Source organism: Plectropomus leopardus, chromosome 14 (assembly GCF_008729295.1).
Source record: "Plectropomus leopardus isolate mb chromosome 14, YSFRI_Pleo_2.0, whole genome shotgun sequence".
NCBI classification, from domain to species: domain Eukaryota; kingdom Metazoa; phylum Chordata; class Actinopteri; order Perciformes; family Serranidae; genus Plectropomus; species Plectropomus leopardus.
In genome coordinates this window covers 19,725,652-19,752,613 of record NC_056476.1, presented here as the reverse complement: position 1 = coordinate 19,752,613, position 26,962 = coordinate 19,725,652, and the positions used below count along the sequence as shown (strand labels likewise).

The 26,962-nt window shown below is 40.8% G+C and overlaps 1 protein-coding gene across 4 annotated transcripts in view; it reads right to left on the bottom strand.

The window, feature by feature from the left end:
* Nucleotides 1-26,962, bottom strand: part of LOC121953414 (formin-1-like) — a 66,367-nt gene that overhangs the window by 24,588 nt on the left and 14,817 nt on the right. For 3 of the 4 annotated variants that reach the window (XM_042500490.1, XM_042500491.1, XM_042500493.1), the window contains exons 1-10: nucleotides 24,528-26,945; nucleotides 24,277-24,397; nucleotides 21,748-21,809; nucleotides 19,005-19,612; nucleotides 14,632-14,773; nucleotides 7,399-7,486; nucleotides 2,986-3,047; nucleotides 2,625-2,713; nucleotides 1,346-1,475; nucleotides 1,076-1,222 (exon numbers count right to left, since the gene is read on the bottom strand). In XM_042500490.1, the coding sequence (XP_042356424.1) occupies nucleotides 1,076-1,222; nucleotides 1,346-1,475; nucleotides 2,625-2,713; nucleotides 2,986-3,047; nucleotides 7,399-7,486; nucleotides 14,632-14,773; nucleotides 19,005-19,612; nucleotides 21,748-21,809; nucleotides 24,277-24,397; nucleotides 24,528-26,324 (3,246 nt within the window). In that variant the 5' untranslated portion in view covers nucleotides 26,325-26,945. Of the gene's footprint in view, nucleotides 1-1,075; nucleotides 1,223-1,345; nucleotides 1,476-2,624; nucleotides 2,714-2,985; nucleotides 3,048-7,398; nucleotides 7,487-14,631; nucleotides 14,774-19,004; nucleotides 19,613-21,747; nucleotides 21,810-24,276; nucleotides 24,398-24,527; nucleotides 26,946-26,962 lie in introns of those variants that run through there. The other variant, XM_042500492.1, reaches the window with a different exon arrangement.

Sequence of the window (26,962 nt, the reverse complement as noted above, 5' to 3'; positions counted from 1 at the left end):
GATTCAAATGGGTCTGCTTAGCAAATATTTACCAGAAAATTATAGCGGATATTCAGTGTAAAATTATAGGAATACTTGCCAGCCCCTTCTGAGAGACCACTGCCGTTCATTTAAGCCCATTGAAAGTACTTGTTTTTGCCAATGACAAACTATGATTGTTATTTTAAGTGTCTGACAATATTTTGGAACAGACCCTACAGAGAAATAAAACCTTCCACTGATCCAGTCTGCTTCTCAAGTCTTGCTCAAGGAGAAGTCTTGTTCTGAAATCTTGCAGACTTTTTTCATTGTCGGAAGTGCCTATATATTCAGCCATGACACCACAAATCTTTTAGGTAACAATAATCTATTCTTTCTATACTCCAACACAACAAACTCTTCCTGGTACTCCTCTCTTCAACATCTCTCTAATGTTTCCACCGTTGTTTTTCCTGCAACAAGTCAGCTCTTGCAAAATTTCAGAATGAGCCTTCTCCTTGAGCAAGACAAAATTAACAAAAAGACCAGCGAAAGGCTGGGAAAAAATGTTAATTTCCCTGTACGGTAACAATATATATATATAACAATATAACAATAACAATATGAGCCTGTCAGTGGCAAAAACAAGCAGTGTTAGTGGATGCTAATTTATGATGCACAATTGCTTGTAGTGGTTACACTGCAGCCTGTTTTGCTCTCTCAATACTGGAACAATTAAAAAAAAAAGTTTTTTTGGTTACTCACGAAATTTATACTTACGAGAAAGAAATACTGATATAATTTCCAGATGTTTTGGAAAGAATAATTCCTTTTATTTAACAGGAAATTTTATAGGAAGGAGACATGCATTTTGTAAAAACTGATTTTTCCATTTATCATAGGGGTTTCACAGTGCAATGAAAAGAATGAATGAAAAGTGACTAATCATAGCTGATGCCAGAGATTCACACATGTATGTATGTAACATAAACATTTAACATAAATTTGCTGTTTCAGTGTACTTATTTCATTCTTCAAAAATCACCAGACTGCAGGAACCAAAGCCCTGAAACTCAGTTTTTTAAAGTCTGAGTTTTGACAGGTAAGATTCTGTTACCCTGCTCTTGACGTCCTTCAGTTTTGGGAGGATCTCCAGTCCGAAGCCATCAGCCTGACCTCTTGTTCTGTTCCCTCCGTTCATGTAGTTCCCAAAAGCCAGAACAAGACCCAGTACATTCTTCAAGCCATCACTATCTAACAGCTCCTGACACAGATGCACACACACACGCGCACACACACACACACACACACACACACGGCCTGTGGGTTAATAACTCTATATAACGCTTAATGACACTTCTCAAATGTATTGATGTGATTTTCTTACTTTGCTGACATTTGAGATGATCTCCACCTTGCGACGGATGGAGGAGATGGTATCGAGGAATACTGACTGGAAGATGATGCAGTGGGCTCGGCCCTCGAAGTTGGGAATCTGGGAGAGCTCATATAGAAACCTGGAAAACAAAACGGGAGGAGGAGGAGGTGGTAGAATAGAATGGGGTGTGATGTGTTATGACAGAATTAAACAAAATGTCTAACAGGAAGAACTATTTTGGGTCCTTGGCAGGCTGAGCTTCCCCATGCAGGCCGGCTGAGTCAATGTTGCTGTTCACAGGCAGCTGATAGTCATGAGCGGCGCTGCTCGGCTGGGTTTGAAAGGTCCGCAGGGTCGGGTGGAGGGAGAGCAACTAGCGGCGCACAGGGATTGATCAAAGGTAACTCCGGCCTGATGCGGGACGACTTATGTAAACAGTGCCGTGTCAGAGGGGAGCGGAGCGGTAACATCCTGTGTGATTAGGCCCTGCTGATGGAGGTAGACACTGAGTAGGAATGACTCGGGCAGCCGCAGTGACAGCTCTGGTCAAACATGGAAATAGGAAGGCCAGGCTGAGTGGCACCGCTGGGTCCAGGCCTCGTTAACTGGCTCGGACTACTTAACCCCGACAGGAACTACTGAACTACTGAAGCAAAGTCCATTAATACATATGCCGGCAAACATACAAACATTGTAGTGGACTGTATATGAAAATATAGACTTTGTCCAATGTTTTTTAATATACCCTTTTATACCCTCATTGTGTGAGTTTGTTTGGACCATTTAACAGCAGGAGTTAGCGCTGCTGTGTTAGCTTGTGCTAACTGGGCAAAAGTTGGGGCGTAAGATACCTCTGGCGATGGCAACAACAGAAAGTTAACTGATCTGCTCGGGAGTCAGAAATCCCAGCACAAAAGGGATTGAATGCAGGTTTTGTTTGATACCCAGCCCTACCTTTAATCAATTCTCCATTTTTTTTTTCAGTGAACGAAAATGACCTGTAAATCAAAGCTAAAAAAAATATTTATACCGGAGTCCATTCATGTTTTTTTTTAAAAAATAATGTTTCCTGAGAAATTTCAGAAAGACACGTACATTTATTCAATTTGGCTACATCAAAGAAATGAGTGAACAATGAGGCTAAAACATACGGATACAGCTGAACTCGATTCCTGAACTCACCTTTATTTATGTGAGTATACAGTTTATTATGACTCATGGATACGTAATTTTCCTTGTGGAATATTATTATTAATTTGGGAAAATATTTTAGCAGAAGTGATCTTACTGTTCAGGTTTGTCCAGCAGTTTGACTTCATCTTCTTTAGAATTCTTAAAATGACTGGTTATTTTGACCATCTCATCGCTGGTAGCCCTCTGTGAAGACACACATGCCCAAAGTTAAGATGTAAATCAACACAGCTGAATATTTAGGTCAAGAGACTGACATACGGTAGGTAGCTAAGCAGGTACTGCAATTGCTGCAGTGCAAGATACTGCACAGTAATAGACACATACTGTTGTAAAACCAGTTTGTAGCAGTAAAAAAGTTAAGGTTTCTGAATTCTCTTTAAAGCTGTCAAATAACGTTACAGCCTTGTGTTTCTCCTTTTTTTATTACCTTAGAGAGGCTGCTCCTTCATACTTACATTTTCATATAAAGCCTCGATGGTCTCCAAATCCACCACAGAGTTGTCCACAGTAAGAACAGCTGGAACAGTAAAGATATTCTTTGTAAGCAGTCGTTCTTATAAATGGATAAGATCTTGGCCAAAGTATGCTGCCTTTTAAGTGCTGCCAGGGCTTGAAGAACAAACTTGTTTGCCTGACTAGGGATACAAACTCATGATAGCTCTGGCATTTTGTTAATATTTTGGTTGTTGAACGTAATATCTGTGCTAATATGTATGTATGTTGTATGAGAATAAAAAAGAAGCAATAGATGACTAAAATCAGTGTGCCATCTGTGTCTACTTGCACATTTACTACACCACACCTGCACCAATAACCACATCACATTATCCAATTACCATGTAGTTGAATTACACACCTAATTTAGAATATCAAGTTGAAGCAGTGAAGCTGGAAGAGTGGCCAAGGTGTGTGGGCAGATGCACTGTAAGTGGGTCAGACTTAGTCCGAGACCACAGATTCTGGGCCAACACTGGCTCAAAACAGAGAGCCAAATGCTTAACCTCTGGGCCCGCAGCTAGAACCACAACAGCTGACTGTAATGATTTTCAGAGAGAGGCAAGAGAAGGTGAGCCAAGCGAGAAACAAGAGGATGCAGGAGGAGGAGAGAGGAAGAGGAAAAGAAAAAGATAAATAAAAGCTGGCAGAGATTGAGATTTAGACTCAATGAGAAATGGTATGAAAATGTAGTTTCTTGACCTCCTGCGTGTTTTGTTAAGCTTGACTCAAAGAGTGAAAACGAAAGTGTGCAGGAAAGGCAAAATGTAGAGGAAGGCACAAAAAGAGAAAGTGACTCCTGTTGTGTGTCTGAGAGGTGTCACAGGTTTATGGCTCAGTGAGGGAGGAGGGGAGGGATGGCTCCAGAGCTGCTGGATCAGCTGACTGTTGTCTGGCTGGTGTCAGCTGAGGAGGGCTGCACACAACCTACAGCTCAGTCACTCAATATGACAAAATGTTACTATGACCAAGACCTGACACAGACTCAGTGTTATAAAGGCCTGGTATCAAACCTCCACTCTATCTGGTTACAGATCATATTGTGATTTTAGCTACAAGTATTCAAAAGAGTATAAAAACGCAAAAAAAAAAAAAAAAAAAAAAGATGGCGAGTAATACTCAAATAAAACTATGTACTTTTTTTCCCAAACAAAAGTTTGACTTTTACATGACTGTAAACAGTGCAATGTTTATTCATATGAGTCCTATGTGTATCATTCCTCACAGTGTTAGCATTGTTGGCTTCAAGTTATTTTCTTCATTTCTTGCCAAATTTCTAATTTTTCCCGTTTTTGAAAGAAATCAAACCACTTCTCTTCTCAGGTTGCAGAGGTTGAAATTCATAAGGCGTCTGAGTGCAGCACATGAAAACTGATGTCGATCCAGGTGTTAAAAGGTTAAACGCTACGGCATAGTTTTAGAAAAAACATTTCAGGTAGAAAATCATGTTTGCAGCAGTGCAAAAAACGTGCAGTTCTTGGTAACATTACCATGCCAATTGTATATTATAATAGCACGGATAAATGAAACAATTTCAACAACACAGCTCGAGTCTTTTCCCTGCTCTCAGCTAACAAGGTAATACTTTGCATTCTGGTTCCCAGCTGTTCCTGTTGCGGTGAAGCTGTCAATGTGGTCCCAATGTCTGGATCAGAGAGAGCGCTGGAGGTCCATTTCCTACATCTTATTAGAGTGGATTATTCAGTCCCTCAGCCATGCAGCCGTCAATCACACACCAAAGGGGGGCCTGCTCCAGAGTGCACAGGAGCACTCTGATCCGAGGGGAGCCGGATATCTCTCCACACCGACAGATCAAAGCCTGCCTGCCAACTGCCTCACACCCTCTCCTTCCACTTTTCACTCATCGGCTTTGGTGTGGAAGGGGCATGTGTGGTGTGTGAACGTGTGTATGTGTGGTTAGGTGGTGTGTGGGGGGAGAGCCTCCCTTTGCCCTTGAACCATGGTGGCCCTTGAGGTCCCCCAGTCACTCCGGCGGGTGCAGTTGACCCCCTCTCTCGCTGAATCTAGAGTGCTACCTTCTCTACTCCCCTCCCTCCCTCGCTCTCTCCCTCCCTAGTAGCTCTAATTACATTACATGTCCCATGTCCTTTTAATTTGGCAACAAAGGGGAGGCAAGCAGGCGAGGCCAGAGACCGGAGCCCTTAGAAGTGCTTATTAAGGTGCTGTCCTTCATTGTCAGATTCAAATTGTCCATTTCACATACAACCCCCATTAAGGCACAAGGAAGCAGCCTCACGCTGGGTGTTTTACCAAACCGTCTCAACAAAGAGAAAGGAGCTGTGGTGGATGAAGTACACGACTCTATTACTTAAGGAAAAGTAAAGATACTGCTCAACTACTCTAATGCTCTACTACTCAAAGATTACTCCAATACAAGTACAAGTTGCTGAGTCACATTAATTGAGTTAAAGTACTGGAGTACTTGCTTTATAAAAAACTTGAGTATTAAAAGTAGTTTTTAACTCTTTGAAACCTGGGCAAATTGGCTTGATTTCTTTAAAAAACATGCAAATAAGGCAACAAGCAATGAAAAGACCCAAAAATGAGCAAGAAATTTGTGAAAAGTACAAATAAATTACCAAAATATAGGTAAAAAAAAAAGTACCTTTAAAAAAAAAAACATCAAGAAAATGACCTGAGAAAAGTGCCTAAAAATGTATAATAATTTTGAAAAATACTTTTAAATACAATATTACGATAATTCTAAAAATAGTCTTTTCCCAAACTTTACAAAAAAAAAAAAAAAAATTCTAAACCTATTAATTCGTGGAACATTTCAAGTTGTGTCTGAAAGCAGCACAAGACAAGTGATGTTGCTCCAGGTTTCAAAGGGTTAAACAAAATCTCAACACATTGTTGTATATTATCATGATACACTTGTAGAACCTCATAACTCAAACAACCCACTGAATGCACTGACTGGCTTGGAGAAACTTTGCAGTGAAAAGCTTGTTGAATATGGTGCAACACCTATAGAAATGCTCTAGAAACACAAATAGGCAAAAGAACCATCCCTGTCATTCTCATTTTGTAAATAAATAAATAACCTAAACATCCCAGTTACACACCTGTTATATAATTGTTAAACAGCAACTCAACTAAATAGAAAAATCTTACTAAAATTAGTTTGAATTCACAACCAAAAATACCTTTCTTCTATAACCTGTCTCTACCGATAAAAGCTTACAAATTTGAATAGTGCATGCACAAGGTAGAGGTGTGGGAACACCACTTTGACAGACAAACCACACACAAAAATTCATGATCACAGTTAATGGACTTTTGCATTTTAGAAAAAGGAAAAAAACATAATCTGCTAACTTCCCTGAGGAGAGCCTTCATAGAACCGTAGTGGAGTCAAAAGTACAATATTTGTTGTCTTTAAAATGTAGTCAAGTCCAATAAATAAGTTTCCAAAAAAAAGGTAATATCCAAATAAAGTACAGACACTCAAAACTATTCTTCAGTACAGTACTTAAGTAAATGTAATTCATTATTGTCCACCACTGGAAAGGAGAAAAAAAAAAATCTAAACAAAGTGGGCGTGCTGTTGCTATGTGCTGTTTGGCTTGTGTTTGAGGTGGTTTTATGTGGTAGCGCAGTGTCTGCTAACTGTGGAAGGTGGTTTTGTACATGCTTAGATCATTAGTGGGGTGTCAGTCCCATTAGGCTTGTGGAAACCGTCACTGGCTACAATAAACAGATCTGCTGGCCGCATGCTCAGACTAGCAGGCGGCAGGCACTCTCCGCCACAGTCCCAGGACAGGACCAATTCCTGGCCCATCTACGCTGTCCCCAACACACATATTATGTGTTTACACACACATGCGGCCACTTCAACACACGCCTGCACTTTCCACAAAGCAACCAAGTATGCAATCAATCCACGCAGCTCTGCAAATGAAGGAGATGGCAATTTGATTTTAACCAGCGCAGGAGGGATTTCAAGCAGCCTGACAGAAAAACTGAAAGGCTGCTTTTATCCCCGTGTTGCCGTCTCACATTTTGACAAATCGTGGCATTTTTCTTTCCCACCGTGGTAACTGGAAAAATCATCTTGAAACACAAATTAATAAAAAAAAAACACATGTCTCTGGTTACAAATTAGTAGCTGTCAAGAGGTTGGAAATTATTCTCTGCTGCAGGGCTCGCTATCTCATCTCTAAAAATAACTCCATCTGCATTTCATCAGGAGTCGTCCTCAATTTATTGTTGAACTGGACTGTAAATTCATTTTATTGCTGTTGAATCCTAAATAGGAGCTCCTTTTTTGAAAGACATTAAAGTGATATCATAGTGTGTGCAAGCATCTAGACACGTTGAACAGACTGACATCAGAAAATATTTTTCACCTTGCTGAATGTCCTTCATCTCCAGATGTAGGCTCGATATGAGAATGCCGACTGCTTGTGAACGCTTCCCATCCAGAAGCTTGATAATCTGGAAAAATAAAAATGAAATAAAAAATTAATTTAGATTTTAAAACCGCAAGAGTATTAGTGGGATTCAGTGTAAAATCCACTGTCTGCATTTCAGTTAATAAGGCTTAAGCTGATTGCCATATCTTAAAAGAATTACATTTTTCTTTTAAGCTAACAGGATAGTGAGACATTATTTAGAAAGGAACATCAGTTATGTCCATTAAAGGGATAGTTCGAATCTTTTGAAGCGGGGTTGTATGGGGTACTTATTCATTGTTAGTGCATCACATACAGTAGATTTTGGTGGCACGCATCTAATTTGGAGAAAAAGGCTGTTGTTCAATGTGGAAGATAAGCGATGAGCTGCTGTGGAAGGGTCAGCAACAAAACATATTTTAGCCACCTAAAAAAGTCAAAATAATCAATATCAATTTAAGTGTACACTATATTTAGATTTTTTTTACTGGTTTACCTTGCTGTCAGACAGAAATTTCAAATGAGGAACTGAAGCTGATATATCGTTCTTTTTAAAACCAGACTCCACCGAGAAAAACAGCAATTTAACATCACTGAACAAAGGATTTGCTGGTCAACTGCTGCCTCAGTCACTCATTTTGTTTGTGTTGTTGTGTGACATCGGTGTTTAAAAGAGTTAGTTTGGATTCACCAAAGTTACACAATATAACAAACAAACTAATTGATTGAGGCAAGTGTAGATGTGTAGAAAAAAAGCGTCAATGGAGTCGAGGTGTGCCGAGAGTATCGATGGGGAACTGAAGCCGTTAATGGTTTCCCCGTCAAAATGGGCTGTCTGAGGGAAAGGTAAAGTGGTCAAAATATTCTCAATAAAGCATGCACCTAAATTGTTATAGTTGTTTTTAAGGTGGGACTTTTTTTTGCTGCTGGCCCCAGTCCACAGCAGCACGTTGCTCAGTTGCTGTGTCGGCAATCCTGCTTGCTTCTCCGAACTGTGGGCGTGCTGACCTAAAATTTCTTCATGTAATATAATGACTATGGATAAGAACCACATACAACCCCACTTAAATAAATCCAAACTATCCTTTTAATACTATATTGTATGATGCTGGTTTAAAATTTTATTACTTTAAAATCGAATACAGCTTCATATCTTTACTCCGAATTATACCTCAGATTTCTTCACACCTACATTTATCATTAACACCATTATTCAAACACAGACGTAAAACAAACTGAGGAACAGATGGTGAATAAAAAGTTCATTTCTGCGATGAGACGCCGGCTGAAAATCACTTAGTCACTTCCCCCGGCTGTGGGAGCAGATGATGGATGATGAGCGAGACAGAGCGCCTGAAGCCATGGTTAGTCTAAGCAGCCTGGGAATCATCTGGATTGACCCAAACGACCAGACTAATCAACACACATTGTCATAAGCCATCACCGTGATGCAAACGACTGGGAAATGTGGAGCACGCACACATAGCCGGGACACACTTTGTCAAGTTACATGAATGAGGGAGCAAAGTTAAAACACGAGAAAATGCACCTCCTCCAGTTTACCGAAGAACATGTGTGAGATATAATCAAAAAATATCAAGTCGCAGTGAAAGTACAAAGGCAAAAGTGGCACCATAAAAGGACAGTCTAGAAGAGCACGGCAAAGAGAAGCGGGGCTTTTATAACAAACTATAAATTCACAGGATTTTTATTTGTGCCTACACATGGTCACAATTACTTATGACTGAATTAGCCGTAAAGCCAGAGAGAGTTTTGGCAAGGTAAAGCCCCGCTCTAAAAGTTAATGTGTCAGGCTTCTTCATTAGGTATTATGGCGTTGTCGGCTACTGGGCTGTCCAGTGGGAGCTGGAGAGCAGAAGCCTTAGAAGTGGGTATTGCATTACAGGGCGTTAGTGGGTGCCATGCTGCTTCCAGCTCTATTACCTGGATCACTGGGGATCTCCCACTCTGGGGACTTGAGACGGCTGAGTACCAGGCTTTCCCAACACCTCTAATTAACCACTTTGGACGGGCCACACTAAAAGCAGCCCAGGAACCCTTCCCCGCTCGCTGTGGCTGCAGAACTTGCCAATTAGCCTAAACAGTTACGTTAATGAGAAAAGACAACTGATGCTGGATGCTTGGTTTCAGACACGCAAACAGCTCAGGAAAAGTGGATGGAGCCGTGTGATGCTGATGCTGAGACAGGTAGGCATCTAACGGCTCCCTCCTGTGGAGAAAAAGAGAACTTTCTGAAGCTGCTGTGGACACTTGAGTAACAGACAGGTCAAAGGAAAGAGGAGAAGAGAGAGAAAAAGCGAGCAGCCTAAGAAAATAAACAAAATTAAGAAGGGAGCGTTGGGCGGTTTGAGCTGAAGCAGGTGGCTGATGTTAGGCGAGGTGGGCCGGGTGATGCAGATCCAGAGTCGAGTGGATAGTTTACACAACCACGGCTGAGCAGCCAGCCTGCTCCGCAGTGACTGTCTGTCTGACTATCTGTCTGGAATCACCCAGGCAGATGTTACAATAACAACTGGATCAAGACTTCCCATCAATAACCACCTACAATACACTCAGCAACCCCAGTCTCACCCAGCAGTGTTAATCTTACACCCACTCTCCCACGTCATAGCCTGAGCTTCAAATATGTCTTTAATAAACGCACTATGATTGCTCATAAGTCATTCCCATAAACCGGTTAAAGCTGCTGTTTGTTTAAGGAGATCCGCTACGTGTAAACTTGATACAGGTTTGATTTATGTGGGTAGAGGAAATTGTTTTCGTGTTTACTGATGTGCATATTTGCACGCAAAAGCATGTTTAGCTTGATTGATTTCTTCATCTCTGCCTCCCCTCTAATCCCTCAATCAAGAATGCACAGACATGCCCATCCTCTCAACCAATGCCCCCCCCGCCCCCAACTCCTATAGGTGCCCTGTCTTCATTGCCTCCTCAAGCCAGTGGAGTGGAGCCACATGCCTGCAATTATACCCCCGGTCCAGTCTGGTCCGGTCTGCTCTGCTCGGGTGGGAGAGCTCTCTTCCATGTCATCTCCTCTGCTTTGATATGCTAATCAGCAGAGAGAGAAATGGCTCCAGAGTAAACAAGAGCTTTGATTTTTCTATGGCACACATGATAAAGATTAACTTAGCTCATGTAGGCATCGGCCGCGTGATCCCAGAGTTTCAACTTTTGGCGTGTGGAGTTGTTGGAAAGCAGGGAAGTGGCTCATATGCATAATGTACACACACATTCCATTCCCTCCCACTCATCTCCTCTCGCCGCACACGGCCCCAGGCTGTGGTGTTAGCATGATCTGGCAACACTTTCAGAGCAAGTGCATAATGACTTGTGAGGACGTGCCGTCATCACACACAAAGACGCACACACTCACACACACACGTATACTTGTCGGTGCATACACAAACACACATAGAAACAAACAACCAAGGTAACTGAAACGCTCTCACACAGATACATATGCAGATTTAATGGAAACATTAGAAGTGAATTCTGAGCAGACTCAAAGTGAGCGCTAACACAGACAGGAGGCAGGTAGTTTGCATGAGTGTCCACAGGTATCGGTCATGCAGAAGGACAGAGACCACTGTCTCGTCAGATTCTCCAGAGTAAGGCATCCATGTTCAGGCATTCAAACTTGTAAGAATTACACACAGAACACTTTGAAGACAAAATTTGTTTGCAATGTACATAACTCGCAATGCACATAAATTCTTAGACATAAACAACCAATCAAAAACGGGGATTTTACCTAAACAGTACCTGTCCCTTTGAGAGGTCGGATCTCACAAGTTTTTCAAAATTAATTTGAATTTTTCTCTTAGGACAATTTCATTTTATTTGTGACGATTAACACTTGAAATCAGAGTTGGTGCAATTAGTCAATTGTCAGCAAATTAATCCAACTAATGTAAAGTAATTAAAGTAACTTTTGATAATCTATTATCTGTTTACAGTCATTTTTAAGCAAAAGAACAAACAAACCAAAAATGTGACTATATTTTAGTTTTTTCTTAAGCCTCTTTCACTAATAGTTCTGGCTAAATTACTGAGATAACCTCTCTGCCACGACCAGTCATTTTCACTATTCACGCATGCACTACATTCAGAACACTGATGCCTTGCACCTTTTCATACAAGCCATGGTAATGCCAGAGCAAATGGGGGGGAAGGAACAATCCAGCAGGTGGCAGTAATGCAACACTTATGGATGCCAACTGCCACAAAACTCAACAGAAGAAGAGAATATGGCAAGGCACGACATACAGATGTACGTGGCTTACGACGTCTCTTATTATTGTCAAAAACATGCCCGGGAAGGAGCTATTTTTGTCTGGTGCTAGTGTTCTCGAAATTTAACTTATATTCAAAGAGTTGGCAAGACAAGTAAGTAGCTTTCTTACTTGATTCAAATGCATCATTAACAGAGTCTTATGACTGATTCGCTCCCTCCATGTTAAAGTGTCTCCTGTCAGCAGATGTAACCCTTTATGTGCTTGACCCTGCGATTTTACTGCTTCCATTCACAACACAGCCATACCAGCATTTTTTACAGGAATGGCAGGTCTGGAGGTGGGAAAATGGCGGTGCATACTTCCTGGAATATCGATCCCTTGCTCTTGCTCACACATGAACCCATGCAAGAAATGTTAGCGTTTTAGGAACAAACTGCATGTGAAAAAGGTCTTCATGTCCTGCATGATAATACATTGAATAACTTTGGGTTTTGGGCTGTTGGTCCCACAAAGCTCTACATTTAAAGATGTTACCTTTGGCTCTGGAAAGCTGTGTGAAGTTTTTTTGCTATTTGATTACATCCTATAGACCAAAGTAGTTGTTTAAATTACATGAAAAAATAACCTGTAGATTAATTAATGATGAAAATAACTGTTAGCTAAACAATTAACAAGTAGCAGCTAACCATATAAATAGGGATACAATTATTGGACATGGGTAGAAAAAAAGCCATGTAATTGCTTTTTACCCCCCATTCAGTCCACCTTAATGATCCATTCCTCCTTAACTCAGTAGCACCAAGTCACTAACCCCTCTCTTATCCCTCCTCCCCAAAAATCTGTTTCTCTTTGTTTTATGCTTCCCTTCCTTTCTTCCCCAGCCGTTAACCAGCTGAACTTCTTGGAAGCCATCATCAGCTGATGATTCAGATGATTTCTCTCAAATGATTTCTCTCCCTTTAACTCAGAGTATAAACTTTCAGGGATAAAAAATGATTAAGTAAACAAGTTTCTTTCATTTTGACGACCTCTCCAGCGAGTTGGACTTGCGAGCGGGCTGAAAACAACCATGCCTTCACGTATTCACTTCCCCTCTTTAATCGTGGAGTTGGACTCTGAATGCTCTCGCTGGCTCTAAACACAGAGCTTTATATTAAATATAAGACTCCTGTCTAATCACAGAGCTGGGAACAAAATGTCTAAACAAAGATATCAAACACAGCCAGTGTACAATATCGAAACAAGAGACCATACAGGTTTTCCGTCAAATAAAAGAAAAGCCAAATGTTATGTTGGACGTTTAAGATTGATATGAATTTGAACAGTGTTTCCATTCGTGGGGTCAAAGCTCCTACAGGCTGACGTGAGCCCAGACAGGAGACAGTTGGCAAGATTTCTGTCTGGATGTGGCTGCCTGAGTTGGATCAAATGTTGGACAGTTTGTCGGTCTGGAGTGACCAGACTGAAGGGATGAGATCTAAGGATGGAGATCAAACAAAGGAGAACTCACACACATACAGCCACACACACACATTGTGGCCCTCTGGAGTGGAGTGGAGCCTTAACAAATTGATCAGAATAGGGGATGTGTATGGATTTAGAGGAGAGAGTCTGGGGCAGTGGCCGATTTTTAACTGCTTGGACGCCACAATGTGGACCGCGAGGCAGCCAGGATGCTGACGCGGCGCAGGCTGCAGCAGAGGTGCAGAGTTGCAACATTTGACAAGACGTCAACAAGTGTGTCTTCGACATAAAGGGAAAACGGTAGATCAATCTGGCACAATAGCACGCCTTCTCTGACTTTTGGGCATATTCCATCTTTAAACTTTGAAGCTTGAAAAGATGGTTTAAACAACGTAATTCTGAAGCCACACCAACATCAGAATCCTGCACAGTTAGTCTGGCTCGCACACAAAAAAATACAAGGGAGTGAACTCATAAACTGATAGCTGGTGTTGGCCCAGTGCATAACCTGGCAACTGCAGGCAACAGTCTGGAGGAGGACCTGATGAGAGTCGCAATCCATTTCTTCCAGGTTCAACCTCTTGTTATTTCTTTCTTTGATTTATGATTGAACATGACAGCATGAAAAAGCCCTTTTTTAAACAAAGCTTGATAAGAAAGCATGCTAACAACGCCCTCAGGTGGCTGCGGGGAGAGAAAGTACCAAAATAACCATCAAATAAAAAAAAAAAAAAACCTTAATTGTGCTTTTCACACAATCAGCATTGAGGAAACTAGAATTACCACCTTGTGGTTGTATGCTTCCGTGAACCAGTCATGTTTAACTTAGATCCATATCTCTGAAAACATGGAGGCCTCACACACATCAATTTAGAATCTGACCAAATGTCTCCCCCTCTGTGCCTGAGATATGACATTGAATAATGGCCAGAAAAGCGTTTTTGCAGAACATTATTATATCACAGTGAAGCAAATCTTGACCTTTTGGACATAAAATGCCATCACTTTGTTATTATATTCTATTAGACATTTGTCTTCAATTTTGTTATAATTAGTAGGGCTGTATCCGACCCAGAAATATGCCAATCGAATGGCAGTTCAGTATGAAAAATTGACCATTTGTTTTGTTTTTCATACAAAGTTTTTAAGTCTGAAAGTCCAAGTGGCTGTCTGTGCCACATTTAGAGAAATTCCTTCAAGGTCTTCTTGAAATATTCCATTCAAGAGAATGAGACAGATGCAAGATCACCTTGAACCTTTGACCATCAAAATGTAATTAGTTAATTGTTGAGTTCAAGTGGATGTTTGTGCCAAATTTGAAGAAATTATCTCATAAAGATATGGGATGGACAGACAGACAACCAAAAAACATAATGCTCTGGCCATTGCTATTGGCGAGGAGGCATAAAAATGAGACAATGAGAGGATATAACCCAAACTTAAGATTGAGTTGAGCAACATAACCTACCTTCTTAGTTTTGGCTTTCTTCTCGTAGGTGTCTGACAGGGGTTTCTTCTTTGGCTGTGGTGTGGCCTTGGAGAAAAGATCCTCAAACTCGTTGGCGTTGACGATGTTTGGTTCCTCCAGAGAACCCCAGAGTGTGTTGTTACTGGAAAACAAAGCGATTATATTTTAAATTATGCTGTTTTAACTTTAAATGTAAGCATCAAAACTGAGACTTAAAATGACAATGGCTCACAGCGGCAGGCTAGAAATGTCGAGGTTACTTTCCTTGAGCTAAACAAATTGTGTGCTCTATTTGTGGAAGCATATTTGATGTTTATTCAACCTGCCCACTGCTTTTTCCATTTTGCTGTCCCACAAAAACTTGGCAGGAGTGACTGCGATCTTAACTTTAAAAAGCTCTGTTTATGAGCTAGGTGATAAAAATAGCAAAAAGTTTAAGACAAGCTCGTTTCTGTAATATAGAATCATTTCCAGCAAATGGAACGAGAATAGGGGAGGCGATGTTTTGTTTCAGAAGTTGCCGAGTAACGAGGAAAAAACAAACAGAGGCAAAAATAAGAACAAGAGGTGTCTAAAGTCAAAAGGATGTTCAGGAGTCAAGCACGCTGTTGCTGTTACCATCACATCTGTCTCTGTTTTTCCTCTCTCAGTCTGTTAATAAAACAGACATCAAATGGCTTGCTAACAAATAAACTTAATCCTGATAAATATTTTGGAATGACAACTTCTATAATACGCTGCCTAACTCCCGGTTTCCAGTCGTCTTTTCACACACCACAGCCGTGGGCAGATTATGAAAGCATGGGCCCCTGGGCACAGACATGCTGAGGGTCCCACCATCTCTCCTTCACAAAAGCAAGAAACACAGACATTGTGGTGGTTATGCCACTATTTTTTGTTGTTTTGTGTGTCTTTGTAGTTGTTATGCAACTTTTTGTGGTTGTGTATTTGTTGTAATTTGGTGTGTGGAAATGTTCCGTCTCTGAGGTAATTTTATACCTTTTTAGGTTGTTTTGTGTCTAAATGTATTTGTTTTATGTCTCTGGTAATTTTGTGTGTGGTAGTTTTGCATCACTTTGTAGTTGTTTTGTTTCTGAAGAAATTTTTCTTTGGTCATTTTGTGTTTCTTTGTGGCTGATTAGCCCCTGTTTGTAGTTATTTTATGTTTATGCAGTTTCTATGAATTTTTCTTAACCTCTTTTCCATCAATATAGAACAGGTTATGTACTGGTTCCTGCAAGTCAAGAGAGAAATCGTCAGGAAAACAAGAGCATGCTGAGGTCTCATTATTGATTGGTCCATGCTTGTTTTTTGGGTAAAAACAAGTACCTGTAATAATGGAGCAAAACTTCAGAGATAAACAATGCAATTTGAAATTTGGTCACAATTGTTTACTGCCATTGTGTAATGACTTCCATTGATGATGCATCCTTGATTGCAATGGGTCCACTCAGAAACAGGGGGAAGGGCAGTCAGGTTCACTAGACAGGACCAAGAATCTTAAACAGAACCGTACAAGAACCTCTCTTACATAGTTACATTTTGCACATTAAGACCAGGGAGGTTCCCTTACACTTTGGACCCCAAGGCCTGTGCCTGGTAAGCCCGTTCAGTAATCCATCCATGGTCATCATTTTATTACAGCTCATCCATGAGCTCATGAGAACGTTGGGTCAATCTCTCTAAACTGAGGCCAATTTGCAGTGAAAAAAGGAGAACCTGGACTCAGCACACTAACTGCTGGCAGGATTATCATGGCTTTAATACCAGAACAATCAGCTGCATTGCCAGTGACTCAGAGTAAGTTGAGTAAGTCCAATTGTTTCTGCATGCAGTTGGCCTCCTATTGCAGTGGTAAGAGTATTATCTAGGGCAGCCAAGAGGTTTTCTGTTGAAGACATAATGATACTGTCCCAAAATCCGCCTTTGATTTTTGCACTCCTTCCTGAGACACTGAGGAAAATAAGTCCAACAAACAGCCTCAAAAGCTGAACCCAACTGTGCAGGAAACTAGCATGGAAAAGAAAATTACATCCAAACCCCTAGAAATATTTCCATGCAAGACAACTTTCTAATTGACTGGATTATGACTGTAATTGAGTTCTGTTCCTTTTTCTTTACGCAGCTTCCCAAGAAAGTCTGTCCAGTGTGCTGCCAACCGCACTTTGTGTTTCGGCTTACATTTTAACACCTGGCGCCATTTCAAACCTTACACTGTTCCCCCTCATAACTCAGAAACCTCACACCATTAACAGAGATCACACAGCTGATCCAGCTATAGTTAAACATCTGACCCATTTAATGCCCCTTAACTTGGCCCTTTACAGTTAAATTTATAGCTGACATGAAACTGCTGTAGTGTAGTCAGTCAGTCCTCCAGTGCTGGGCCGGGACCAGAGAGAGAGAGGGAGTGCAAACCGCAACTCAGTTTCCCCCACTAATCCAGCCATGGAAATACAAGGCTATAAAGCTGGAAGCCTAGCACTAAGAGGCAGCAACCACAGCCACTGTAAATGGGCTGGATAATCCACTTACAATTACAGAGTATCTGAAAAGGGCCAGTAGACGAGGCAGCGTGGTGCACCAACCATATCTTTGGTATCTCTCTCAACACGAGTGTTCAGGGCCAAACTAAGACCACATTAGAGTAGGGTCAATGAGGCCTAGAACTGCATTAGCCTGGGATAAAAATTTCACTCTTGTAACTTCCCTTTGCCGTCTCTCTGGAATTTCTAAACCAAACTCTGATGACAATCTGCAGTAATCCACCAAAAAGTTTGCTGATGAAAATCAAGTTGTTCACTCAATTACTACAGTAAAAAATAATAAATACAATTATGAACTGAAGTTATGCTCGTCTTCAGCTTTCTGTAGTCTTGGATATACATTTTAGTTCAGGGAAAAGAAATAAAAGTGTAAGAAGTTATTATATGGTTTGTGTGTATTAGTGATTTTGCAAGCTCACTCCCACTCAAAGGGACAATTCATATCAAAATCAAAATTACATATTTTTCATCTTACCTGTAGTGCTGTTTTTCAATCTAGATTGTTTTAGTGCAGGTTTTGGAGATATTGGCCGTGGAGATGTCTGTCTTCTCTCCAATATAATAGAACTACATTGGACTAGGTTTGTTGTACTTAAAGGGAAAATAACGCTAATAATAATAAATAACAACTTAAAAACACAGCAGCAAGATCTCTTTCCAGAAATCATAACCCCATTATTCAAGATAATCCAAATACCTTGTTGTGAGCAGTTTCATGTAGGAACTATTTTCTTTCTACTGAACTACATCCACCAACCAATTTTCTGCCAAGAAGGGATTGTGCAATTGTGCATCTTATGCTAACTGAGCATCACTGAGCAAGTTAATGTTACGGCTCAACCGAGGAAGATGCCATTTATGTTTACATCTCAAGTGCCACAAGCCTCTTGTTAATTAGTAGACGCAAAAAAATTATTTCTACATGAAACTGCTCACAAGGTCTGTGGATTTTCTTGAGTAACCAAGTCATGATTTCTGGAAAAAGACATTGCTGTTGATTTGTTCAAATGTATTTATTTGCCGCTTTGAGCACCACAGGCCGAGTGCCATCTAAGTCTATTTTATTCAAGAGAAGGCAGACATCTCTACAGCTGATATCCTCAACACTCAGCAACTCACACCAAAACAATCTAGATTTATAAACAGCCCTACAGGCAAGAGGGAAAAAATGTCTGATTTGGAATGAATTGTCCCTTTAAAGTATTATTCCAGTTTATTAGAATTTGGGTCTTATTTTTATGGCTTGGACATCATTTTTATAAGTTCAGTGAAACATTTTTGTATTTGGGAACTTAGCAACATTGCAACATTAACGTCCTGTGGGGCTTGAAATCTGTGTCCACACATTTGGAGAGGTTGTAAACATACAATATTTACACCAGATTGTCTTAACCACTTTATTTGTTGGTAAAAAATAAAGTGAGCACTGCTGAAATGTTGGCAATAATCCCTAATTGCACACAAAAATAATATGTACACAACTATGGTTAGTATGGTAGGTCAAAGCTGAACCATGAAGTCAGTCTGTAAACTGACCTGGATGTTTACAACAGACAGATTGGGCAATGATTCCAAACTTAGCCTTTGATTTAGTTTTGAAATAAATCTGGAGTGTTGTTTTAAACAGTTTATTCATCTGACTGCTTGTTTTTCTTGCCTGGTGGGACTTTCTGCCACTTTCCCTGATCTCTATAAATAACTTTGAGTGCAATGTTATTATTTCAAACTGAAATGACGGCCAAAAGACTGAAAATAAGACCCAAGTTGCAAACAATCACAATTCTCCTTTAAGAGCAATATGAGTGATATAAGCAATGTTATACGTACTTATTGTCCTGAATCTGTATCCTGGTCCAGTAAAGAGGCTTCATTGGACAGGCTGGCTCAATGGCATGTTTCCGTGGGGCCTTCTCCACCTTTGGGCCCAAACTGAAGCCCCCCATAGGGGGAGGAGGTGGCGGGCCACCGCCTGGAGGAGGGGGAGGAGGCGGTGGACTAGCTCCAGGTAGGCCAGGAGGGGGAGGGGGAGGTGGCGGGGGTGGTGGACCACCTCCCGGGAGCGGGGGTGGCGGAGGGGGAGGAGGTGGTGGTGGCGGCGGTGGTCCAGGAGGCCCTGGGGCCTTTGAAGCTTTTAGATTTAGTCCGATAGAGTCCAAGTTGAGTTTTTTCGGCACATTTTGGTTGGGGCTTTGAGCGCTACCGTCACCCTCAGGGCTCTTGATGAAGTACTCTCTGTCTGTCTGGATACTAACAGTGCGAAAGGTCTTAGGTGTCAGGTCATCTGCGGTGGACACTGCAACATCGCGGACCTCGCCCCGCTCCTGACCTGTAGTATACCCCTTGTCTCTTTGCATTTTGGCAATGACTCCTTCCAGGTATGATACTGAGTCAGCATGCTCACCTCGTAGCTGGAAGATCTGAAGCTCAAAGTCGGACTGTGAGGACATACAGTCAGAGAAAAAACAATTGCAGAGTATCAGAAACTTCTGTCAACCCTATAATGTTGTCTTGTGTTAATTTATTTTTCCTCATGCCTCCTCCTGACATACTACAGAGCTTTTATGTCTAGACTTTATCTCTCCCAAATTGTATAAAGTTATTTAATTTTGGAAAATCTGAATAGCAGGGGAAATGAAACTGTTTTCGTATTGATGTATGTTCTGTAACATAAACTGCGGTAAAAAAAAATTAAGAATAAATCAGACCATATTAGGTAACTGAGGATATATTTCCTCAAATAAACTTGGGTATAAATGTTTATCTATTCATCCGATGGGTCTACACGACAGTGATTCTTGGTTAAAAAACAACATCATTTTTTTCCACCTCATATATCTCCTCAATCAGAGATCAATATTCGACTCTTACAGCAACAATCTGGTCCAGTTTTCATTTGACATTTCGAACAATGAAAAACAATCCCACCAAAGCGAAGTATTGATTTGATACAGAAAGGAAATTGTTTTGCCATAAATCCTACACATGTTCCTTATTAACTTATGTCAGTTTAGAAAGCGCATTAGGCACGTTCCCACCCTTTCTTGTGGGCTGACTGTGGTACATGTTTCTCAGTGTCAGCATCGGCCCTCTAAAAGGTCGACGTCAAATTAAAGGCTTTACGCAGACAGGCTGAGAAACCAATTCTGAGGTCAGACTCTTCAAGGAAACAGTCCATAAAGCAATTTATCAGTGGTACAAATTGTGTAACATGGCCACAAATATGTTTTTTTTTTTCAGTTTTCCAAGGGTGTATAATACGTTTAAGTTTCGATTACTCTAGACAGACGAAAAACACCTGTGAAACACTGTTCCTAACCAATGCTTTTGATGAATTAACTGTCATCTCAAGAGGAACAGTAACTAAATTAAAAATTCCAATATGTTATTGCCACAGTCTGGGAATGTTTAATCACAAGTTTGTGTTTTAGCACTCTGCATTTTGGATTTGGGAGAGAGCGGTTACTTTTGACTAATATTTATGGACTGTTTTAGACCATAGGTATAAAATATATGGAATTGAAAATGGGTAAATTTCCCCTATAAACTGATTTGGAGTTAGCGATCACATTAAAAACAACGGGGATGTCCAATACAGAACATCACAGAAGCCCACATTCTTATTATGTAATAATGAATGATAATGAAATGTCTTTTTTAGAAACATTTTAATTGACACACTGCAGTTTTTACATGATACAATATTTAATATATATATTTTATGTCACTGAATTAATTAACTTTAGTTTCACTTTTTGTAATTAAGTGCTAAAGGTAATTTCAAAGTCACAGATCAGAACATTATTATTATATTCTTATTAAACTATCATTAAAAATTGTTTGATGATGCTATTTGTTAAAGTCTGTCAAAGGTTTTATGTTTGTTTTTTTGGTTTACTCACTAAATGCACTTACTCTAAATCTATTGGGTTTTTTAAAGAATATAGCTTGCAACAAATTTCCTCATACAATATCTCTTTATCATGAAGACAGGTTGCACATCTAAGAGAAATTTGAATCCCATTTAAGAATTGCTTTTCATTTCAGCCTATATATATGATTTTTCAGAACATGTAAATGTATAAAATTAACTTTAAAACTTAAAAAACTTGCTTACTGAACTACTTAATGCTAATTTTCCTTTTAAAAGACATTTTTTTGTGCAGCATTGGGCAACATCAAAACCTTTGACATCTTAAAGCTTCTACTGCAGCAGGCTGAACAGCAGCCTAGCTGCTGGACTTGAACATTTAATGCTTACTTAGTGCCATCTTGTGTTCAAGCGAGCCAACTGCGCTGTCACTTTGGATATTCAAAAATATTAGGGGCCTTAATGTTCTGTACATGTACATCTCACACATTGGAATTACTGCCAAAAACATACTGCAAAACTTATTTTCACAAATCCCAAATGTCTGTTTGTGCATATTTATTAGTGTTTGTCAGAACCTCCACACTTAACTTCCTTTTACTAGTCATCACTCACAGAGGTGCCTGGGCTAGGTTTCTCTCATGTGTAAACTATTTTCAGTCAGTGTTTGAACATGTCTGCTTATGTCATATGATAACTTACATGCATCCTCTCCAGCTCTTCCTTGCACTCTCTCTTCAGCTGCAAGAGGGCAGCCTGGTGCTCTGAAAGGAGGCAGAACAAGAACATACACTCGCTTTGATTTATTAAATACACATTGGAATGTGTCCATTCAATGCAATAATCACAGATGTTGTTGTTCTTTTTGCTGCTGGCTAATAGGTTGGTATGGTAAATCATTATCAAGCTAATCTGCAAGACAAGAGGCATACCAACAGGATGCGCTTCTGTTTAGTGGTAAGATTCTAGAGAAAGGGTGGGTCACTTTTACTTTAAATAGGTCACATTTAAAACTAAACCAACCAGTTTTGAAATACACTGTTAGCTCGAATGGAAGCCAAAACAAAACATTTTGTCATTTCAAAACACACACAAAAATGCAGATCTGTTGGTTCTAATGAGATGACTTCATTTGAAAAGATCATCACACAACATGATGTTGCAGTTGTATTTGAAAACTGTCTAAACATGTCTACCCTTCCCTACCCTGTGTATAATGTTTGTATCTTACAATACCAAGTTTAAAAGTCTACATCTCAATGTCAATCTCATTTTTACAATTAAAAGTGTTTATACCTATTCACAATTAAAGGAATACTTCCCCTGCAAAATGACCATTTGTATATCAATTACTAGCCCAATGTTCCTTTTTTTAAAATCTTTTTTTCCTCACATTTTGTCATTATTGTAATTCAATTGTTATTTACAACATCTATTGCACGTCTGTCTGTCCTGGAAGAGGGATCTCTTCCTGAGGTTTCTACCATTTTTTTTCCCCCTTTACAGGGTTTTTTGGGGAGTTTTTCCTTAGACGATGTGAGGGTCTAAGGGCAGAGTGATGTATGCTTTAAAACCCTCTGAGACAAACTTTGTTTTGTGATAATGGGCGTAATAAATAAAATAAAATTGAATTGACTTGACATGCCTCCAAGATGGATGAAGAATCCAAAAACTGAGATTTCTTTTAAAAAATTGAATTCTAGCAAAGGGTGGCATGTTGAACAACAACAAAACTATATGAAAAAAATTGTTAACAAACTCTCACACAACTCGTCTACTTGTGGAATCAAAATCTCATTTATCTAGTCATATGCTAAGTACTTAACAAACACATGCATTTTGGCTAAAACCTTACTATTTAAAATACTTCTGCATGGAAGCAGTGCACCTGGGCAAGCGCATGCGTTTTAACTCTGCTCATGCATTACACTGAGCAGAGTTCAAATGCACAGGCGTAATCAGGCACAACATCCATCCATGTGTGAGACTGCATACAGTAAAACTGCATTTCTTTGGGATTATACTGCATGAGCTGTGTGAGATTATATCAAAAGACCCCTACGAATTTAATTTATCAAAATTTTTCGCCGTGTTTGGATTCTTTGCTCGCCATGGAAGCATTTAAGAAACGTTTTCTTCATTCTTAGTTTCTTCTTAGGATAAGTTATTGATATACAAATGATCATTTTGTGGGTTAAGTATTCTTTTAAGACTAAAATCAAGATAACATGGAGTAGATGCTTCTGTTTGTGATGATGCATTAACATGGTCTATTTATCGACCAACATTTTTGCCATTTGTTGTAATGAGTAACATTGTGCTGTAACAATGATTAATCTGAGGGCAGCTACTCTAAAAATCAATTTAAGATACTGCAGCTCCACTTAATAGTAAATTATTTACACCAATCAAGTAGCACTCTAATCAAGGGCCATTGTTTAAAGGAATGCATGTGCTGTTAACGCACACATGTTGGTTTATCTATATGGCTTGCAGTCTGGACTTTTGCTCTGCTTCTGAAGTTCCACACACTTTTCTCTCACACGAGCACAGCCCGACCCTGGAGCACAATCACCAAAATAATCCACACTCACTCGGTTTAATCTATTCCCAGGAATGATGCTGCACTACACAGAACACCCAACAGCTGTCACGCTGCTGCTGCTTTGCACTGTACGCTTTTAGCTAAACACAATTTCACTGTACCCAGAACATGAAAGGAAAGCTTTTTTACTTTGTAATTGAATCAGCCTATCCACAGTGTGTGCGCTTCTAACCTATCTGTGTGTCATTACACCTTTAGAGTACAAGGTGGGCCAAACATGGCGTGCTGCCCAGAGTCTACTCGATTCCATTAAATGTTTCTTACCTCTGACACCCACACATGCGATCCTGTGGTGCCACGAAACGGCAGCCACACAAACAGCGGCATTAGGATGCAGACACAGCCTCACTGTGCTCTTAAATGGATTTAAAGGATGTATTACAGCCTGCTAATGATGCTTAGCTAGCTCTGCATGACTTGTCTTAGAGATTTTAAGTGTGAGTGCTTAAAGGTGTGATAGTGGTGACTCTGCTTTTCTTTAAAGAGATCCATTCATAAATACTGCCTTTTAAATACTAAATCCACAAAGCCAATCAGTGTGAGGTGTGTCAGTGGCCAGCGATCCTCCAGGTCTTAGATGTAAAAAAAGATAACAGTGTCTAAAGCAACAAGTTTGCGGTTCTTACCTGCCTCTGTGTATTTGAGCCCCACCTTCTCTTCCTCATCTTTAGGTTTAGGTGGGGGCCACACAGCCTGAAGACGCCCCGGGGTCCGGTCCTCGCTGTCTGTAGGAGACGTGACCTCTGTCTGTGGGGAGGAAACATGCAAAAATGTCAGTCTGGCAATGCAGTGATACAGCATCAATTTGACCCTATATTTGCACAAACCACATGTGAAACTTAAATTTCCATTAAGGAAAGATGAAAATGATTCATACATAAGCCTCTAAGGGACTGATGAGTTCCTTGCTGGGGGATTTGGAGGCTCTCTCAAAAATAGACCTCAGATTTTCTTTGTCATTCTTGATTTTCTTCTTCACCGCCTCCAGATCCACATCTTCAGTTTTTTCCTTTTTGACAGTTTTCGGGCCAAAGATGCTCCTGAAGGTTTCATAGGCGAGATCTGAGGTTTTCTTCTTGTCTGGTGAGGTTGTGGGGGTTTCTGGGCTTGAAACATTCTCTCCCACAACCTTTTCTCCATTCTGAGACTGTTTTTTGCCGTGTTCAGGATCAGCATCGTCTGACTGTTTTTTCTCATCCTGGTTGCCTAGGTTGTGCAGCTGACTGAGTTGTACCATTGCATTGCTTTTAGATTCTGCAACTGGCTTAGGCTCTGCGTGTTTTTTGACTGGCGTTGATGTCTTCTGATCAGGGAAGAGCTTGGCTTTGTTGACCGTCTTCTTCAGGCTGAGCAGGGCCAGGTCAGCATCCTTCTCACTCTGCTTAATCTCTGACACTGTCTCCCTGTCTTCCCCCACTGCTCCTTTCTTCAGCACACGCAACCCACTGAAGAGCGCCGGCATTTGGAAGGAAGGGGACGAGGAGAGCGCAGTGCCCTTGGATGGGGAAACAGATAAAGCTGGAGGTGGTGTTTTTGTATCTAGTGTCTTTGGAGCAGTTGTGCTTTGTGAGGGAGGACTGGAACTTGGCTGCATGTCACCTGGGGACTCTTCGGGTGTAGACGACAGCAACGTTTTAGGAGTTGTTTTACTGACAAAGTCTGACTGCTCCTCCGGACTGGAGGATGATTGGACTGAAACTTCAGGATTTTTAGGGCTGGAGGGAACAGAGGAGGACACCTGGCTAGAGTGAGACTCCTCAGTCCCCTTCTCAGGCCTTTGCTCATGTGTCTCGTTCTTCTGTGCATTATCTAAGTCCTCCTTTAAAGGTGAGGCAGCATTATGATTTGAGGCTTCCAAGGCAAGATCTCCAGATATGACTGAAGCAACAGGCTGGGAGCAATCTATGCCAGTAAACTCTTCGTCCTCATCTGTTCGCACATTGTCTTTAATCTTCTCTACAGCAGCAGATGTGTCTACATCCAAAGACACGATGGTGGTGTCCTCTTTAGGGCTGCCAGCAACTCCCCTTTTCAAAACTGAAGAGATCAGGACTGACTTATAATCACTTCTGTTGACAAACCTTTCTGGATATAACATAGCTTCTATACGTGATCTTTCCTTACGTTTGTGTGTCCTAAACACAGGCACTTGGTACTCTACTTCTGACTCACTAGCATCTTTTTGCGCATCTTCATCACCATGCTGCACTGAATTTTTGTCCTCCCCAGGTAAGGTAGACTCCCCGGTTTTGGCAAGCTTCTCGGACCCACTAGTGCTGCTTTGGGTCGCCTCCTCCTCCTCATTTTCCTCATTGTCACTATAAGTTTCCACCCTTGTGACCTGGACCAGCTCATGGTCAAGCGAGGCTGTAGCTGCTGTTTTAACTTCAGACTCTGTGCAGGTTTCCAGTGATTCAGCCGTCTGCGCTGTATCACAGGAAGCTGTCACATTATCCTGATGCATGTCTTCACTCCCTTGCTTGTTCTCACTATTTTGACCACTGTCAGGAAGAGGATTCGTCTCATCTGACAGCTCCTTGTAAGACATCAGCACGGCTGACTCCATATCTACAGATCCAGATTTATCACGGCCGAAGAAACTGCTGAACACATTCAGCAGGGAGTTAGCAGGCTGCTTATCTGCTCCATCTGAGTTACTGCTCGCACTGTCCATTTTTTGCTCAAAGTGTCACTTCAACTAAGAGCAAAGAGCCAAAGCGAAACAGGTAACAGCTTTGCCAAAGTGTCCATTGAAAATGTCACAAATGTCCCCACCTCCAGTTATCCAAGCTGCTCCTATTCCACCTCTGCTGCTGGCTGGGAAACAAAAGGCCTTTGTATGGACAAATCTCCCAGGCTCCTCTTACCTTCTCCGGGAGGGCGCCAATTATAACAACACTACCCTGTAGTCCTGTTTAGTGACACGCAGAACTGGTTCTGTATGGTAGACTTTCATAACATCACATAAAATCTACTGCTGACTGTGTGTTGTCCAGTTCAGACTCCTCTGTGCGAGCAAGATTCCCATGAGGCTGTAAATGGAGTGAAGCTGTTCAGTGGCTGGAAGCATGTCCTGCTGTAATCTCCCTGGGAGAGCAGAGTTCACCTGCCTTTCACAAAAGCATTCCCAACTGTTCCGACAAGTTGCGTGGTACAATCCAAAAAGTTGCTGCTTATCCTTTTTTATGTGCCGGTATCCAAGACTAAGCTACTTCTAGTTTGTTTTCTGTAACTTGTCTCCCAGTTTACATGAAAGCCCTGTGTGCTGCTGTGTGAGAAAAAACCCTCAGGTTGAAAAAAATGTGTCTTACT